The sequence below is a fragment of the Sesamum indicum genome, linkage group LG4, assembly GCF_000512975.1.
Source record: "Sesamum indicum cultivar Zhongzhi No. 13 linkage group LG4, S_indicum_v1.0, whole genome shotgun sequence".
Lineage (NCBI taxonomy): Eukaryota > Viridiplantae > Streptophyta > Magnoliopsida > Lamiales > Pedaliaceae > Sesamum > Sesamum indicum.
This window is the reverse complement of record NC_026148.1, coordinates 15,832,991-15,851,930: the sequence shown is the minus strand read 5'-3', so window position 1 is coordinate 15,851,930 and position 18,940 is coordinate 15,832,991. Positions and strand designations below refer to the sequence as shown.

General features: G+C 35.5%; 2 protein-coding genes across 5 annotated transcripts; one reads left to right on the top strand and one right to left on the bottom strand.

Annotated features, from left to right (window-relative positions):
* On the bottom strand, nt 633-6,551 carry LOC105161167 (U11/U12 small nuclear ribonucleoprotein 48 kDa protein). Of its 4 annotated transcripts, XM_020693416.1 has the most exons (7): nt 5,162-6,551; nt 4,566-4,680; nt 4,150-4,257; nt 1,782-2,671; nt 1,631-1,680; nt 981-1,165; nt 633-865 (listed from the first exon to the last, which is right to left on the bottom strand). In XM_020693416.1, the coding sequence occupies exons 1-4, from the start codon at nt 6,475-6,477 to the stop codon at nt 1,907-1,909; spliced, it is 2,304 nt and encodes a 767-aa protein (XP_020549075.1). In that variant the 5' UTR covers nt 6,478-6,551; the 3' UTR covers nt 633-865; nt 981-1,165; nt 1,631-1,680; nt 1,782-1,906. The 4 variants fall into 4 exon arrangements, with proteins under 4 accessions (XP_020549075.1, XP_011077074.1, XP_011077077.1 ...); XM_011078772.2 differs by having other exon boundaries at nt 981-1,680; XM_011078775.2 differs by lacking the exon at nt 981-1,165 and having other exon boundaries at nt 1,166-1,680.
* On the top strand, nt 16,228-18,912 carry LOC105161166 (GDSL esterase/lipase At5g33370). The gene is given in 6 exon segments (XM_011078771.2): nt 16,228-16,522; nt 16,612-16,739; nt 17,079-17,321; nt 17,424-17,660; nt 17,662-17,677; nt 18,577-18,912. Coding segments are annotated over 6 exon segments (1,107 nt in total). The 5' UTR covers nt 16,228-16,272; the 3' UTR covers nt 18,810-18,912.

Sequence of the window (18,940 nt, the reverse complement as noted above, 5' to 3'; positions counted from 1 at the left end):
AAAAATTTGAAATACAAACTTTAAAGACCACTTGAATAGGAAATATTTGGTGAGAAAAGTTATTGAAGAAAGCCATTAACCACACGGCAGAATAGAAGTTGACATTTAATAACAATGCTTGAGATGTAGGTAGCAACATCATTCTGTGGCCCCTCTTCAAATTTCAAAAGCCTAACTTTTAGTGCTACTTGTCTACTTATAAACAAGTACTAAAATAAGCAATCTTATGATGTAGTTCAAATTACAAGTACTGGGTAGTCATAACTCTCTTACCATCAATGATACTTTCAGACTTTCGGTTTGCTGTAAAAAGCAACTACCCCTTTCTGGTGCAAGTAATTCCACTCTGCAGTGAAAATACTGAAGAATTTGCCAGTTTTTAACGTCCGGGTGTGAAATCTACCCCAACATTACAAGTTACAACTAGGTTCAACAACCCTTTGTTGTAATTTTAGGATACTTTACCAGCACCCAAGTATGAGGAGTTAATGGATGAGGCCAATATAAAAACCAATCATGAACAACCGTGGACTGGACGTAGAAAAATTTTCCAAATCATGTAAAATTTGTATTTTGCAATTACTCTTTTCATGTTTTTTACACATGTTCACTACCAGACTAAATTCAATTCTAGCACAAAGTACCATAATCAATCCATGAAAGCAAAACCAAGTGCCAAATATCCAATAAGTGCGTGACCCAGTAAGGAAGTGCCACAAGTGGCTAAATGTAGCTAAAATCACAGGATGTATAACAAAGATGGAAGATTCTAATAATAAGGGAGTACAATCAGGATACAGCAGTATAACAAGGCAGATCCTTGTCCAGCTCCACAAGGGTCTTCTTATCCGTCAAAACTTCCGGTCTGCAAACATGCAAGTAGAAGCAAAGGATCCACCTCAGAACCACAATGCATACAAAGCAGCTGGGGGGAAAATAAATAAATAGCATACGCATAAAAAAACATTAGAGATCCTGACCAATATCTATAGTGTATGTTGTCTCAAATGATGACAGCTTGTTGTCAATTCAGAACTACAAGGCTGAGAAATGATAGCTATGGAACCAAAGAAACTTATTGATTCTCACTGTTTCTAATTAGAAGTACATGAGAAAATGATATGTTTCCTCTTGAGTGGTACCCTGCTATTAGACTACAAAATACCTGAATGTCAAGGTTAATTTGATCCCTTTGTTAAGGTAAAACACCCCATGACTTGAGCAGACTGACATGTTAAAGAAGCATTGATACAATCATACGCCAACTACATTACAGCAAATGCCTAAGTAACAGAGAGAATCGTACCACCGTCATGATCAATACACAGCAGCAATAGAAAACAATTGAAGCTCGGTCACTAAAGTGGAATGAAATAGAAGATCGATTAGTCTAGGTAAAACTTATGATGATGAGTCATCTAAATACCTGAACAATCTAAAATTAAAGGTTTTTTGTCAGTTAAAGCTTGAAAGATCATTCAGAAGTGTCTGTTAACATTAAATAAACCAAAAGCAACATAAAGAACTAATTATTACTTTATATTTTCCTATAAAATGGAGAATGTCAAGAAGAAAAGGAAGTAAACACAGCAGTGGAACCAAAAGAATAAGAAACTTTCGAGAAGGATACAGAGGAGGATACAGACGGTGGATATATGCAAACATCTGCATGACTGCTCGCTGCCACATTCAGTGAACAAACAGAACCACAGAACAGGCTTACTAAAAATGTTACTCCAGAACAAAAGAATTTTGGGGAAACTGTGGCCAAGGGAACTTACCATGAGTTGGCGTACACCAGCTTTTGGCAAAACTGTCTTTATGAGAAAAGCTCACATGCCACAAATGTAAATCCATCACCTACTTCGGCAACCCAAATCCCAATTAGTAAAACCTTCTGCAAAGATCAGAAATCATCCTCATAAAAATCACGAGACTCTGCAGGATCATATCGATCATCAAAATCCTGCAGTTCAAGACGAGAACTACTACTCCTGTTTGTTTTGCTTTTCCTTCTATCTAGATACCCCCCATCTTCATCTCTGTGTCGACTAGCACGCTCTGTTTTGCTTCTCCCTCTGTCCTCACGCTCCCGATTATCTTCATATCTCTCTCTTTTACGACTAGTTCTCTCACGCTGGTCTCTTTCTCTTTTATGATTATTAAACTCATGCTCATCTCTGCTTATTTTATGATGATCTCGTTCCCGGGACTCGCTCCGTCTCTTGCGTGATCTTCGTGAATAACCTTCTCCAAGGGCCTCAACAAATTCTTGATTTTCTCTACCATCCATCCGCTCTCTTGAGTCGCTGCCGCTTTGCCTTCCATCCCAGCTTCTGTAATTATCATCTTTGTCATGTCTCACCCTCCCAACACTTTTATTTAGATCTTGACGCCTATGATCCCAACTAGAATCTCGCCTTAGCCGATGGATATCATCCTCGCATTTTTTTGAATCATGACGAGCGTGTGAGTCCTTCCTGTAATCAAGTGATTGGCCTCTAATCTCTTCGGGTATCTGAGAAGTTCCCGAAACACCAGCAGCACGTGAACCTGTATTCAAATTATCAGATGTCAAAGCTCCCATTTCTTCCGCAGCTTTTGACGTGCCATCAACACCTCCAGCTTGCTTGATTTCCTCCATAAATTCCTCTATGATATCCCTCATCACCTTAAGGCAATAGAAGAGAAAATGAGCTCCATTCTCTGAAGCAATTTATCAATCAGACCAGTGAAAAAATTGACAGAATCATGATTAAAGGGGAGGAAATGCCACTAAACCACTCCAACTCCTTTGATTAGACACAAAGTAGAGATACAGTAGGTGCCTTAGCCCTATGATAGGTATGCCTAGCACAAATAACTCTGCGAAATCTAATAAATAATAAACAATGACAAGGAGAGGATATTTTCAGCAGTTTATAACATAGCACTTGAATCAACAACTTCTATCTAGCATATATCTTGTGGGAACGTAATATCAAGTCTACTTCCTGGAAAGACAGGATAAGTAACTGAAGCAGACAAATTAAATATGATGTCGAAGTAAATATTATTCCAGTGCTAGATTGAAATACATAGCTGAACTGCAGATCTCATCTGGTAATATATCAGCTTTCATTTACTTGGAACATACAAAGTTACTGAGTCGGTCCAGGCAATGGGAATTGGTATATTAGTAAGTGCAGTCCAGTATTTAGAAATCCATGTAATTGTGAAAACAAACTAATATGACTGTCAACATTTCAAAATATTGTTAGTGCATTCAATTCTGGCTACATAACTCTTTCTGAGGTCTGAGGCTTCAAAGGGCTCCAACAGCAACAAGTTTACTAAGCCTGGGAATTGGTACAGTAGTAAGTGCAGCATATTTTGGAACCCGTTGTAGCAATCTACATAATTGTTAAAGCAAACTAATATGACTGAACAAATAGTACCAAACTCTTTCTGGGGTTTGAAGCTTCAAATGGCTCCTACAAGCAGCTAGGTTCAAATTATAATCAGGTTTTGACAATTACAACTTCAACTTGATGTCTTAGCTACTTTGGGCCAAACTAACCAATAGTAACCATGCCACAAACATAAATGACCAGATTCAGGATCAGGTTCGGGTTCAAGCATACAATACAAAGTTGCAGTCGGGACAGAATCAGATCAGAGTTTCTTAGCATGAGCTACAAGATGAAAACAACTGATTCAACAAGCAAAGAAACAAACTCTCTTCAGTTGCAAATGTAGCTGGTACCTTAATTTGCTTACTAAAGACACAGCATTTCTCCATTACCACAAACTCCAATTTTATGGTATTAATATCAAGTGAAGTGAATAGAAACAGTATATACTACTAAGAAAAATAAGCAAACAACATCAGCTGACTTAGTAATTCTGTAATTGTTGGGCTGACATATAATATTCATTCCCTTTCTAAAACCAGTATGTAACAGTTTAACATATACACTTGTTTTAACCCACAACAAAAAATTCTTATATTCAAATTATTTTCCAGAATATCTTCTTCACGCCAGAGATGATTAAGAAGGTTCACTTTTAGATGAAGCTTTGACAGTTTAGAATTGAAGGAAATTAAGGATTATTATACCAAAAATACAAAACTAAAAGGACAAAATATCTTAAACATAAAAATCTTACCTCTAAAGTATTTCGCTTCAATTTCTTTCCACGGTATGACATCCTCCGACGTTTGTAATCTCTTTCCTCAGCTAATAATTCCTCCCTGGTCTTTGCTTTATTGCCATCCTACATGATCACATAGCCACAGAGGTATCATTGTACATTGCACTAGAAAGCTGTATCTGACATTAAATTACAACAAAAATCTAGTATCTCAATATTTAAAAAATACACAGGTATTGCTCAACAAGAGGGGGAGAGCTATTCAAAGGAAAATGAGCTACAAATTTCCTCACTTTTCTTGTTATACACCACTTCATTCCTATTTTGTTTGATGTATACTGCTAATATTTGCTAAAAGTGATAAAGGAAGGCCAGATAGATGATATCTTGTGGACACATACCATATAGTTGTAAAGAAATCAAGAAATTACCTGATTACCTGACCTCTGCCGAAGAAACCCGTCATGTTCAATTATAGGTCTATAGTCTGGACGTTTTTGCCTTTCCTCATCAGCTATCTTGGACATGTATGCATGCTCCAAATTACTGCATAAATATACCAACAAAATGCCTCCATATCTCACCAAATTCCCCGTAAAAAATGACAAGGAAAAACAAGAACATATAGAAAGCATAAGAGCATTTACTAAGCATCATACTTAGACAGAAACTAATAAACTATCTGAGCTTCCACAAGGTTGAGCAATTTGCAATGCTAGTAAAAATAAATTTCTCTCCATATTCAAGATTTTGAAGTAGCGGGGTCCTTTGACCATAAAAGTATAGTTCACGTCTCGACAAAACATTATGACTTTTTCATGATCATGTGCTTCTCTAGTACTGGAAAAACAGCACAAAAGGTCATATGTCAAAATTGATTAACTGCAAGTATGTAGACACACATTTATAATATATGTAGATATTCATTTAAGTACTATATCGTAAGTTATGCTACCATGAAAATAAGTATTATCGGGTGCTTAACAGTAACTAAGAATTCACTTGACCAGAAGCAATGGAACAATACCGTTGATATGCAGACAATGGCCGTGAATTACGTAACGCCTTAATTTTTTCTTCAATCAATGATCGTTCATGCAATGCTGCTACAGCTGCTGCCACTTGGGAGATAAGAACTGTGCTGTTTCCAACTGTCACACCTTTTATGTTCTCTCCTTCATCTCTCCTGGTGCCATCAATCAATGTAATACTTTGCACCGGCTCTTCCACCTCACCATCAACTTTCTGAAAATCACTCGATTCAGCATCTTTTCGCTCTAAACGAAACAATGAAGCACACAATGCAGATTCTGATATGCACTCTTTTAACACATCAACTGCAAAAAAGTTCCCGTTAACTTCACCATACAATATACGGAACTGCGAAGCTAACCACATCACCATTTTCACTAAAGTGGGGCACTCAAAATTCCGATTGCTCAATCCTGATAATTCATTCCCCTCCAATTTCAATTCTTTATCAATAAATGTAACACCCGCCAACCCAAAAGCCTCCCTAACAATCAACTTCAAACACAACCTAACCAACAAAACCACATGATCCCTCATGGCAAAATCAATAATTACTCCATATCGAGGAGAATTCGCAACAATCCACTCATATAAATGGAACAACTTAAAATCTTTCAACCTCATAATCGCACGCAAAATTCTAGAAGAATACAAAGATGGGATACTGCCACCCCACGCTTCAATTTCACTACGAATTGCCCAAATCTCTGATGGAAGAAACCTAACAAAGTCGACGGAAAAACCCACAGCTTTTTGGTGGGAAGAGTCTTGATTATAGTCGGCACACTCGATATACAACTCCCTAGGTAAATTGAGCAGGGGAGGCGGTTGAACTGAAGGAGTGACAGGACCGGGACAGTTTTGGTAAAAGAAATTGTTGGGTGGAGAATTATAACCAATGTAACTTTCGAGAGAGACGCAGAGATCGGAGGAGGTGGTGGGGAAGGAAGCGGCAGCAGAAGGGGTGGTGGCGCATGAGTGGAGTGTGAGGGGATAGTGGAAAGTGTGGGATAGAGAGACAGGAGAAGGGCAATTAAGGTAGTGAGAGAAGAGGGATGAAGGAGGGAGACGGTGGTTAGGGTTGAAAGGGCAGGGGAGGAGGGTAGGAGAAGCAGAGACGGTGGCAGTGGCAGTGGGGAGAGACTGGAGGGTGGTGTTGGCGAGGTGGAGAAGGGGGGTGAGATTGGAGAGGGCGGCGGAAAGGGAGGGTGATGGCGGTGGGTTTAGGTACTGAGAAGGGACGACTGTGGCGGCGGGCTGGGGCTGTGGCGGCGGCGGCAACTGTCGCGGTGGCGGATTTTGTGGGTTCATGGCGGAGGTAAGAATTGAGAATTGCGAGGGCGGACTGTTAAAACCTCGAATTTCCACTAAATCGCATTTCTTTCGTTTTATTTTTAATTTATTTTGATATGTTACGTAAAGATATAAAGAGAAAAAAAATGAAAAACAAAAAGTATTGTTCATTGTCAAATCATGTCTCTTTTAAATATATTTACATATATATATGTGTGTATGAATATGTATATAATTTATTTAATTGGGGTTGGATTAAAATAAATAATATTTTTATTTATATAATATGAAAAAGAACAAATATAATTTATATAAATACACTTTATAAATAATTAAATATACTCTAGAAATGGATTAACAATATTTTTGTTGGTCGTTCTATTCGAGCTGATAAATTTAAATACATTATTCAAATAATGTAATATTTGAATTAACCGCGTAGAATTTATAAATTATTTTGTATTTTTTAATTTTTTTAATTATTCCAATGATGTTGAAAAATATTACATACAAAATATTAAGTGATTAAAATAAAATATATTTGTATTTAAAAATTAAATACAAACCTCACCCGAGAAAATATTATACATTTAACATGTAACTCAACCCTCTAACGCATCCTTCATTTTTAATAATTTTGAAATCCACAGAGTCCAATACTAACTAATTATAATTTATAACTAAATATTACCATGGTTCGAAAAATATATTTTGGATTAATTATGGAGTTGTGTCCAATTAAACTACGACAATCAGGACACATCAGTCATTGAATGATAAAAGATGCACAAAATCATGTTCCTGTTAACTTTATAATTAATATATGACAATAAGTGATTGGCTCGCATATTCTACAACAACACCACTAATACCTAAGGGTTGTCACGTCGCCGTGGTGGAATTTCATGTGATCGCTGTGACCGTGTTGTACTGTCTCCTTCACTATGCGAATGGCTTCCACGATCGGACTGCACGTCAAAGTGACGAATGTAATCTGACCATGATCCAATCCCGCCAACTCCCGAACCCATGTCCAGACTTCGACGTAGTGCCAATCATGGACCACCAACCCCACGAGCTACTTGTTCCACTACATCCCAACTGGCAATATGGGTATGTGTTTGGGTCATTGGTGCAGTGAACCCTGAGATGATAATAGAGGCTTCTTCGCGGCCTCTCACAGAACTACGCAGTGCGTTACTATTCTGGCTATGCTCCCCGTCACTGTGTAACTCGGCTGGACCAAGCAGCAGTCTAATTGGGCCCCATATCTCGAGCATGCTGGGGTAATGAGGCTCTAGGTACTGGTAGTACCGTCAGGCCAACGGGTAGATCTACAACAGGTCCATATTTACAACCAATCATTGAAAAATAAATACTAATTCGAAAATGGCAGTTGTTAGGTTGCAATTATTGGATTAAAGCGATAACATGACATACCCGTGTCGTATATGGTCGTAGCTCGTCAGAAAAATCCATACAAAATATTTCAACACATAATAAATTCCTGGTATATGAGTGGTTTCATTGAACTGACGGAATCGCTCCTTTAATTCATAAAATTTCTGATGGACCTGATCCCGTGTGTAATGATACCCACGAACCCACTGAGCCATGTGTGCCTCCGCACGATGATCATCTCTCATGGGGACCTGGGTGTTGTCGTCAACGATCATCCACATTAAGTGCTGCTCAACGCTTAATGTCCAGTGCTCCTCCTGTGAAAACCCTGCCCGCTCCAAGTATTTGTGATATGCTATGCCTGCAAAATAAATACTCATATTATCGTGTAAAATAATATTAACAAGAATAATTATGTATGGAATGTTGTTGGTTTGGTTTATGTTCAGGTTGAGTAAAATATAAAACATGTATACACCTGTCTAATATTATAGTTTAAATCATACGAACATCTAAATTATATGTTGAACACATATAAAGGTAGTACACTGTGTTTTTTGTAACGCCCCTAACCAATTTTAACTCATAATCCTCATTTAGTTACTTGATACACGCTAGTCAAAAGTTGCACATTAACATTATGTGTACTTTACGTTTAGCAATGCCTAGGTTGTATTATAAGATGCCCACATCTGCATCGCTATGTGGTCGCGTAATATGCGTTCTGCTTCTAATTCAGTCACGGTAGGATGTCCTCTATGGTAAAATGCATCCATATCGAGTGGAATTTCATCTTCTAATTCATCGAAAATGATGTCATCATAACTGAACCTACGAATGAAGTTGTGAAGTGTACAACAAGCAATAACTAAATCCACTTGGTTGTGAAGAAAGTAGCTCAGCATCCCCCACTGCAATATTAGAAACTGCTTCTTTAGTACTCAAAAGCAACGGTCAATTACATTTCGCAAATGAGAATTGACATGGTTAAACAGGTCCTGTGGGGTACGGTATCAGCGACCATGACCTCCATACTCGGCTAGGTGGTATCCAGTACCTCGGTAAGGCACAAGAAATCACTGCTAGTTTGTAAACCCAGCATCGACTAGATAATACTTGCTTGCAGTATTTCATAAATCAACATCAGAATTGATAATATAAAAATTACTAGTCACCTTTAAATGGTGTATAATAGATTTATATTAACTAGTTTTCTCACCATTAGGAGTAAAAGGGAAAAGCTGGGTCCTATGATATAGCATGGCTCAAGACACGGGCGTCAGCCGCACTTCCTTCTCACCTAGCATACTTCATATTGAAGTCATAGATAGCGAAAACGTTCTGTACTAGTCGTCCTTTATGAGATTGATATCAATTCTAATCTATGTGCGGGACCCATGCCGGCACCAAAGTCCCGTCCATCGCTCCGACACAATCCTATGGTTCGTTGGAAAAGAATGTTAAAGTGTGAATGCAGCACAGTTATATGCCTATGAATTGACAATGCAGGACGGACTCTAGTAGACCAATGATGATACAACTTGTACCTTAAAATAGGGGTAGAAATCTGGATTGATAGCCACACTCGGATGAGTGTCTGTAAAATTGGGGATTGTGATTAGTTCGGGCGCCATAGAGCACAATGCGAAAAGCACTCGGTGGAATCTACGGTGAATAGTCTTAAGTGAGTGTTGGAATCACTCCATATTATCGCATTGTTGTTTATGCATGCCGACCGTCTGCATGAAGAGTGCAATCTCCTCAATGGAGCTAACTCTCGAGGTATGACTATGAGGCAGCAATCCTCTAGAAGTTAGTGCATCAACTAATACGTAGAAGCATGGTTTTGTCATGCGAATTTTGCCATAAAATTTGCCATTGTGTGGGGTTGTCATTATCTCGGCTACCCATCTTTCGTCTTGCAGCGCACTAGTGTTACGAGCCACATTATCTCTAAACAGCTTCGGGGCATATCAGATCTCTAAAAGTGTAAAACTCTTCAAGGACAGCAGATTCATTGTTGCCTGGAGTCCCGGGTGTCCCCAGGCTGCCACTGGAGGAATTTGTGTCCTCAACAACTCTCTCACACGCACTCGCACTAGCCATAGTTCTGCACAAAAAAATGGAAAAGAATAGACACAATGTGGGATCTCGAGTTGAGACGGTAAGCATCAACAATCATAATAGATAGACAAATAATTTAAACTAACAAAGTATGGATATTCAGCCCCATGGTGATTGCGACAACACACCAATTAATTTAGAAGTGCATTACATAGTCAAATTTCATAACTTTTCCACCAATACAAGTTGCTACGGACAAATTCTTGTGTTCACCTCCAAAGTAGATTGCTATGGTAATGCTTTGTGATTAGGGTCTGTAAATAAAAGAAACAAAGAAAAAAAAAACTAAGCAATGGAGTAATAAAAAAGCGAGCACATCATACCAACCCAATAAACTGTATTATTGTATCCTACACAGAGAGTACATTATAAGCACAACAAATCACACACAAATAAGCACAAGAAACATTCTTGTGTCAACAAAATGTAGGAGTTCTTGCAAATACTTATGTTATGTTGGTGGAGGCATATTCGAGTGCTTTTCTGCATGGATCATCACCATTTTTCCCAAATAGGTGCACTCGCTTACTCCTTTCCAAGCACAATTTCTGGGCCACACAAAAGAAGCAACTGATTGCACATAGGGATTTCAGCTTCAAATTCTTCTGTAAAGGTCTATTGTTTTCGAATGTTTAGGAGTGAGAAGACAATACGTGTTATCTCATCGTACGGGGCAGTCTGACGTGGTAATTTTAACCACGTCAGCCTGCCAGGCGTGATGATTTATTTATTCTTTCCCCTCCACTTCAACACTGTTGCCGAACACGTCGGCAAAGCCCCCATTATAGGCAATCACGTGTGGTCCTCGTGAGCAATTCAGGCAAAATTAGGGTTTCTTGGCCAACAATTGCCAAAATTTTAAATTAGTATCCTAAATTGCTATTTTTAGAAGGACCTGGACTAATAGTGCCACCGCCCCAAGATAATAGACCAAAATTGCAATTTGCCCAACTGAATATAATACATCCCCCTAAAAAAACCATTGTACATAGTACGTAATACTAGTTAAAGCTTAATGCAAATTCTGATAAGAAAATAAACCACTATATTTATTATTTTATAGAATTATTAATTTATAATATTAAAGGGACCAAAAATTTATATCATGGTCTTTTAAAAAATTATTATTTTATTAATTTATCAAATTATTAATTTAGACCTTCGGCTCAAGTTATAAAGGTTTTACTGTACCTTAATTACCTTCGGTCATGAATGTATCATCCAATTCATTCAAGAATAAATACTCTAAAAAGTTTGGTAGCAATAAATACTGCAGTAAAAAGGAGATGGGATTTGCAGTACTACAATCTGGCAAAATTAAAATTTGAGGGATATATAGTTTTCCAATAAATTTTAAGGAAACAAATATTCAATTTTCATGGGATCATTTAATATATTTCCAAATGAAGTCGTGAGATATCAATTTGTGCATACATTTTGAACCAAAAGTCATAATTATCCAACGTGTTGGTATCTATTTAATTTTATGTAAATTTATTGTAATTTTTTTATTTTTTAAAATTTACTAATATTTTCATCAATTTAGTGAAATATTAATATTGATGCAAGTAAAAAGTTGCTTGTCCAAATGAGCCCGACCTAAGTTCTTTAGGCTTAGGTTTTCACAAGTCTTTGAACGAGAACTTGCAAAAAATACATTAGTACTCTAATATTTAAGTCAGTAAGTATTTTGAGAAAAGGGATGATCGTAAATTTAAATGCAGTAGTGAGTAGTATAGTAAGAACATGATGCAATATAGTAACGTGTGGTGAAACTTCTCGTGTGCAAGTGTGTACAATACAATTAATGTAGTTACCCTCCAAAGTGAGATGAGGGTTGTATTTGTAGATGCCTCCTCTAGTCATTCGGAGGAATTCATCTTCAGCTGAACTCGGGGATGAACTACTCCCAAAGGTATAAAATTTTCGGTTAACCGATCGAAAATCAATAGAATCTAAAATTTAGCTTTTTTCAAATACCAAAAAATTTAGTTCAATTTTGATTTTTTTGTACTGTTTAACTGAATCGAATAAATACCAAACTTAAAAAAATATCTATATATTATATTATAAATATAATAAAAAAATAATATCTAAATACTCAATATCTTGATATCTGTATTTATAACAAACAATAGTAACTTTATGATCAATACATACTTAATTCATTATTACTATTTATTAACAAATAATTAATAAATTAACATTATAATATTTTTTATAATTTTTTATTAATTTGGTACTGATGTGGGCACCTGGGGTAGTGCAGCCTACTGCATAACCAAATAGCCCAAGAAACCCACAGAGGAATATGGCAGCCCAAGACCTCCCACTATCCTCGTCATAGAAAAGGCCCAAGAAGTCATTCAGCCCGAAGAATTTATACACATGGTCATCCACGTTTGGACATGGCACCCAATCGAGCCAAGTGGAGGACGCTTTCTCTCTATGTAAGCAATTTCAAAGCATACTACTTGGTGTTCTTATATATTAATCGATCTTCTTCACCATATCTCAATTTCATTCAAATTTGCTTACTTTTCTGGTTTTATTTTATCGAAAATTCAATATTAATTTGAACGTTGGAGTGCTAATATCTTTTTTGTAGGTTTTCACTCTAGAGCCCCCAAACACTCCAAATGTTGAACAATAGTCCATATCTATTGGACTCGTATTGTTTTCGCACACATCAGGTACAAAACGAATAGAACCAAAATACGTCTAATTTTTACCGAACCAAAATGAACATTTCAATTTAGTATTCGATATGCCACTTTCTTGTACCAAAATGAACATTTTACTTCTATCTTGATGGAATCCGTTCTTTCTTGAGGAACAACTTCTTGAGCAAGTTAGTTGGGTGGATTCTTCTGTTGGAGCTTTCTAGATCCCTATGAGTCCTATCTGGCAGTCGGTGGACTTCTTGGTTGAGTTGGCTTGCAGGAGCTCTAGCCACATGTCAGTCAAGCTCCCTTGTTTGCCACGCGAGTAGGTTGCTGAGGCTTCTGGGTCGAGGCCGGGGCTTGGTTCTCCTGCAAGGCCTCCCTGTAGCTGTCAATATCAATTACATATGACTAACCAATAACAACTACAACAGTAATATACGTTAATTATCAATATGTATAAGTAAATCACAACTATTATTACAGTAGAAAAATTATTATTGTTAAAATAGATCAATACCCGCATATTGATGAAATAAAAATCCATAATTTTTTTATTATAGAGCCTCAACTTCATCAATTATATCAAACATGGTCGAATAAAAATCGAAATTCTTGTAGTAAGTTGTTTGTACTATGGGAACAAAATGGGATATGTGATAGTGACATAACCATAGTATTACATTTATTTTTCTCCCCTATTAATGAGCCGGAATACTTAGATATACCACATACATACAAGAATCTAATTGTACGAATAGGGTATTTGTGAATCATGAAGATAAGCACTTATTAATTTATTAATATAAATAAATTAAAAAAAGTTTTTTATTTTTAAATTGTTTAAATTCAAAATTATAAGCAATTTTCTATCAACTTATGCAATTTATTAGTGAAGTATAAATATTAAGTTCAACTTCAATTATTTTTTTTTTCAAACCCCTTCAATTATTCTATTTCTTAACTTACAACTTTCTTTTACAATTTATTTCCATCAAAAATTATAAGTTATTACAAGTACCCTTGAAGCTATAAATATATATATATATAATAAGATATCAATTAAAATAAATAATTATGCCTATATTAAGAGAAAATAAATTGACTAATAATCAGATTTTAAATTAAAGACCATAATAAATTTATACAAACTTCGAGTCTTATGTATTTTGATGAATTGATTTAAGATAAAATACGAAATTATTCTTTCATTCTGAATTGATTAATTCAGCCGAAACATGTTCTAAATATGGCCCTTTTGGAAAATTGATCCAAAAAGCACATGGTGTTCAGGTCCAATAGAAGTGGCCGCAGACCAAAACCCTTGCTCATGCCTAAAAATCGAGCCTCTAAGATACAATGTCATATACATACAATATACGTACAAAATAACATACAACAAATCCACATACACACTGCAACTAGGTCCAAAATTCTCGATCACAACGAAGCATTGCAGCTGATAAAGTTCTACATCTTTATTAGCCAGTTTTGATACTAAATTTCAACATAGTTTATAATTTATTTTTAGAAATCTTGAATCTTAAGTGGGAGAAGGGGGGGGGGGGGGTTTTTGACTTATTTAATGAAACTATAGAGCAATGTAGCAAAGAGGGTAGTTGGAATATTTATGATTGAACAATTTCCTCATGCTATTAAGGTAGCTCAAAACATTAATATGCAACCACATGGTTGCTATATGCCCTCATTTTTACTTTACCCCTTCAATTTTTATAATTAAAATACACACTTTACATATACTCCAATTTTATTTTATTTTTTTAAATGCATTTCATTTTTCAATTTTAGTCCTTTCTAAAATAGAATTTAATAAAATATATAAATATTGTGATTAAAATTATTTGATTCTGGTATAAATTTTAAGAAAAGACGCACTACGAAAAAATTAACTTTTCGTCGTAATATAAATGACCACGACTTAAAAATCATAGTAAATCAATACTATTAATTACGGTCAAATAAAACTAATGTGAAAACTTAATTTTTTATCAGGATTATTCAATATTTGTTATAGTTTTTTTAGTTATGGCTATTGTTTTGGGCTCACTTGCAGAAACAACGGCTAATAGTCATCGCAGAGCCGTAGTTAATTTGTATTGTCATGGGCTTTTTTTTTTTTTTATCATAGTAATTAACTGTAGCGAAAAAATTATATTTCTTCTAGTGATGTAATTGAATGGAAATATATCTGCATTAAACTGTTTCATGATAGCTCCTTTCGTATGAAAATATGTGATATTTTGTAATAATTTTTGTATAAAAAGACGTGATAGCCAGTATTATTTTTTTAAAATTTATAGTGAAATCCCACATTATCAAATAAAAATAAAAATAAACACAACCAAACATGATGTTGCAATTTAAAATAATATAGAATTGAAAGTAGACATTTGAAAATGAAATCAAATACAATATTGCTATAAATTGGTAATAAATTGAGAAATAAAATCCAACATACATTGATTTAATGAAATTATTATTGATAATGATGGGATGATGCTGAAAGACAGTCTCAAATATTCCATCCAAACACACATATTGTAATAATGCCCATTAATTGTTTGATTTATATTATGAATATGGAAACATATTCAAACATCAACCAAAAGAATGTACACAAACATAAGCTAATTATCAGATTTTTTCTGTTACGTGTAGTAATAAAATTAATAAAGAGCTGATCATGTGACAGTGATGGCTGTATAGCTTTCACTAATCGGTGTGTCATTCCACTACACAACCAGAAATAAAATAAAATAAAATTGATAAATTTAATTAATATTATTGGTATTTATATATAGTAAATGATAATAATTTTATTTTGTCACAATAATAATGAACTCCATAATTTCAACATTAACAATTATTTCATAAAAATTTACACAAAAAATTATATTATATAGCATTCTTGTTATTGATAATTATATTAGAATAAAATAAAAAATTATTGTCATTTAACATATATCTCCCGTGACGATTTTAGAACTGCTACTTGATATTTTGAATCTTAACAAACAAGATCATGTTAAGATCATTTATTTTAAATAATTTAGTCTTTTTCAATAAGGGATAATCTAAAAAATGATTTTCTTCAAAGAAATATAAAATTATTTTCGTCCAAGAAATATCAATTTCATGATAATTGAAATACATGCAGTACACTTGTCATGTAATTGGTTACTCTATTTAAACTATAAATCATAATAAATATATCTCACTCACATATATATAATCGGCTCTTTTTTTAACCAAATTCGATTCGGACTGGAATTTTTCCTCGGTAGAATAATGCTATCCCATAAAAGAGGGCAAAAATTACAACAAAAGGAAGTAAAAAACTGTAAAAACTTTGATCATAACAAGTACAAAATAGCATCATCTTCATTGTATTTAAAGCCAAACAATCCTTTGTGTTCTTGTAGTTCTGTAATTCTTTACCCTCAGTCTCCACCTCTTGTCCACCAATCCCATTGATTAAACACCAACCCCCTCCCCCTCCCCCCACCCCACCCCACAAGGTTATATATACAATCCCATCATATTGCTAAATCCCTCACACTATCTCAAATACTCAAGAGCTGTGACCAACTTATAGCTTATTACAATGGCCAGCTTATTCTCCTATCCATCAGCTTGCCCACTTCTCAGCTTATTTCTACTTGCATTTGCATCAATAGCTTCTAGAGCCGATGCACGGGCGTTTTTTGTGTTTGGAGACTCGCTGGTTGATAATGGCAATAACAACTATCTTGTTACTAGTGCTCGGGCCGACTCCCCTCCTTATGGGATCGACTATCCTACTCATCGTCCCACTGGCCGTTTTTCCAACGGCCTTAACATTCCCGATATCATCAGTAACTACTTCTCTTTTGTTCTTATGTTCTTGTTTAAAAAACTTCGGTTTTCGTTATAGTTTAAGATGGTAAAATGTGCGATTTTTTAGGTAATAAATTGGGAATGGAGCCTACAATGCCATACTTGAGCCCATTGCTCAAGGGGCAGAAGCTTCTTGTTGGTGCTAACTTTGCATCTGCTGGGGTTGGAATCCTCAATGACACCGGAATCCAGTTTGTGAGTTCATTATCTAAGTTTTTGTTGCTTTTTACTATTAATAGCAAGCAGGTCTTCTTAATTAGTAAACGAGGGTAAAATAAATATTCGCAATTTTTCAGATAATAAGATGATATTTATAATTATGACAAACTTTAAAAGAGGCTATTGTAATTTATCGTTTGACTTTAAGCTTTACAAAGCTTTAAAATTTGCCTTTGCAAATCAAGGAAAGACATTCAATGTTACATCTAAAAACTTTTTGGTACTTTCTTTACTAAAGAAGTAAAATTTCTTAACATACACAATGTAGCTTATTGTAATAAGGTAACTTTTTTCTTTGTCATAATGTATTTTCAGTTGAATATTATTCGAATCAACAAACAACTCGAGTACTTCCAACAGTATCAAACGCGTGTGACAAGCCTAATCGGGGCCGAGCGGACGAAGACCCTTGTGAACCAAGCCCTAGTGCTCATCACCCTTGGGGGCAACGACTTCGTTAACAATTACTATTTAGTGCCGTATTCTGCAAGATCCCAACAATTTTCTCTCCCGGACTTTGTCCGATACGTCATTTCCGAGTATCGCAAGATTTTGGCCGTAATGTTCCTTTCTTTTCTCTTCTTTACCTCGAAACAATTCCTACATGTATAACATACTCAAATATATTTTCGTCATTTTTAATTTTCTTTTTGTCTTTAGAGGTTATATGAGTTGGGAGCGAGAAGGGTCCTCGTGACTGGAACAGGGCCAATGGGCTGCGTGCCGGCTGAGTTGGCCCAACGAAGCCGGGCCGGTGAATGCGCAGCGGAGCTAACGCGGGCTGCCGGATTGTTCAACCCACAGCTGACTGAAATGCTGAGGAGCCTCAATAGTGAACTTGGGGCAGATGTATTTGTGGCTGCTAACACATATGCTATGCACATGGACTTTATTTCCAAATCCTCAGGCCCATGGTATGTCCAAATTGTGCACACCCACAACTTAAAATCTTGCTAACTTATGGGATTCTTGGAATTAAAATCAGGAAAAAAGAATTAGAATTTTATGCATGTTTCAGGATAACGTGACTTAGGACGTAAAAGATCACATCATGAGTGATTTAAGAGAAGCTGAGGCTAAGAGTAAGATTTCCCCCCTAATACATTAATTGTCACGTGGTGGACCAACCACGTTTGGACTCGAACTTTCACAATAACAGTCTCATATATATGAACGTATTAAGATAATTACATAGAGCCGTTCATATATGTTGTGAAAAATGAAGAACATAGACTCGAAAATAGAGTGGAAGGACTTAGGGTGTAGAAGATTGAGTCATGACTGATTCAAGTGAAATTTCAAATTAATATTTTTCCCTAACGTATTATTATGTAATTGACTAGTCCAGTTTGGGCCAGAAACTTCACAATAGTAGTCCTATATGAGGAAGTATTACGGTATTTGCATAGAGTTGTTCATATACGTTATGCCAAAAGAAGAAATAAACTCGAAAATAGAGTTAAAAGATATCCCTAGGATGTAGAAGTTCGTATCAATAGTGATTTAAAATATTTGAACTTTTGAATTAGAACAAGAACTAAGATTTTCTCCTAATATACCTTGTCATGCGACCGACCAGTCACGTTCGACCACAACTTTCCGTATAAAACTCCAGTATTTAGGGAAAATTCTAGTTTTAACTAAATTTAGTCAGACCTGAATGAATCACATAACAAGTGTATGTGTGTAATTTATGCATAATTCAAGAAAATAACCAACCACATTATAATTTGACATATAATTAATTCAATTCGACCAGACGTGATAGGTTGAGAACTAAGTACTAAAACGTTGTGATGATTTATATATGCAGGATTCATTACATCAAAAATTGCATGTTGTGGGCAAGGGCCATACAATGGGGTTGGGCTGTGCACACCAGTCTCCAACTTGTGCCCAAACAGAGATGTGTATGCATTTTGGGATTCCTTCCATCCATCAGAAAGGGCAAACAGAATCATAGTCCAACAGATCCTGACTGGTGACAACAAGTACATGAATCCCATCAACCTCACCACCATAATGGCTATGGATTCCATGACCTAAATTATGATGCCATATATATTTTCATTTCTAATTGTTGTGATCTATTTATTTTTGAGTATGTAATTTTTTATTAGTAATGTCGAGAATTTAAAAGTGTTCTGTTTGTGAACGAATAACTGCAATGCAGTGCA

What these genes read in the sequence shown, in the direction of transcription:
- LOC105161167 (XM_011078772.2), bottom strand. Translation starts at nt 6,477, where the DNA reads ATGAACCCACAAAATCCGCCACCGCGACAGTTGCCGCCGCCGCCACAG. An exon ending in GGCAGAGGTCAGGTAATCAG is followed by an intron (nt 4,258 to 4,565) that starts GTAATTTCTTGA and finishes GTGATCATGTAG; the next exon opens with GATGGCAATAAAGCAAAGAC. An exon ending in TGAAGCGAAATACTTTAGAG is followed by an intron (nt 2,672 to 4,149) that starts GTAAGATTTTTA and finishes TATTGCCTTAAG; the next exon opens with GTGATGAGGGATATCATAGA.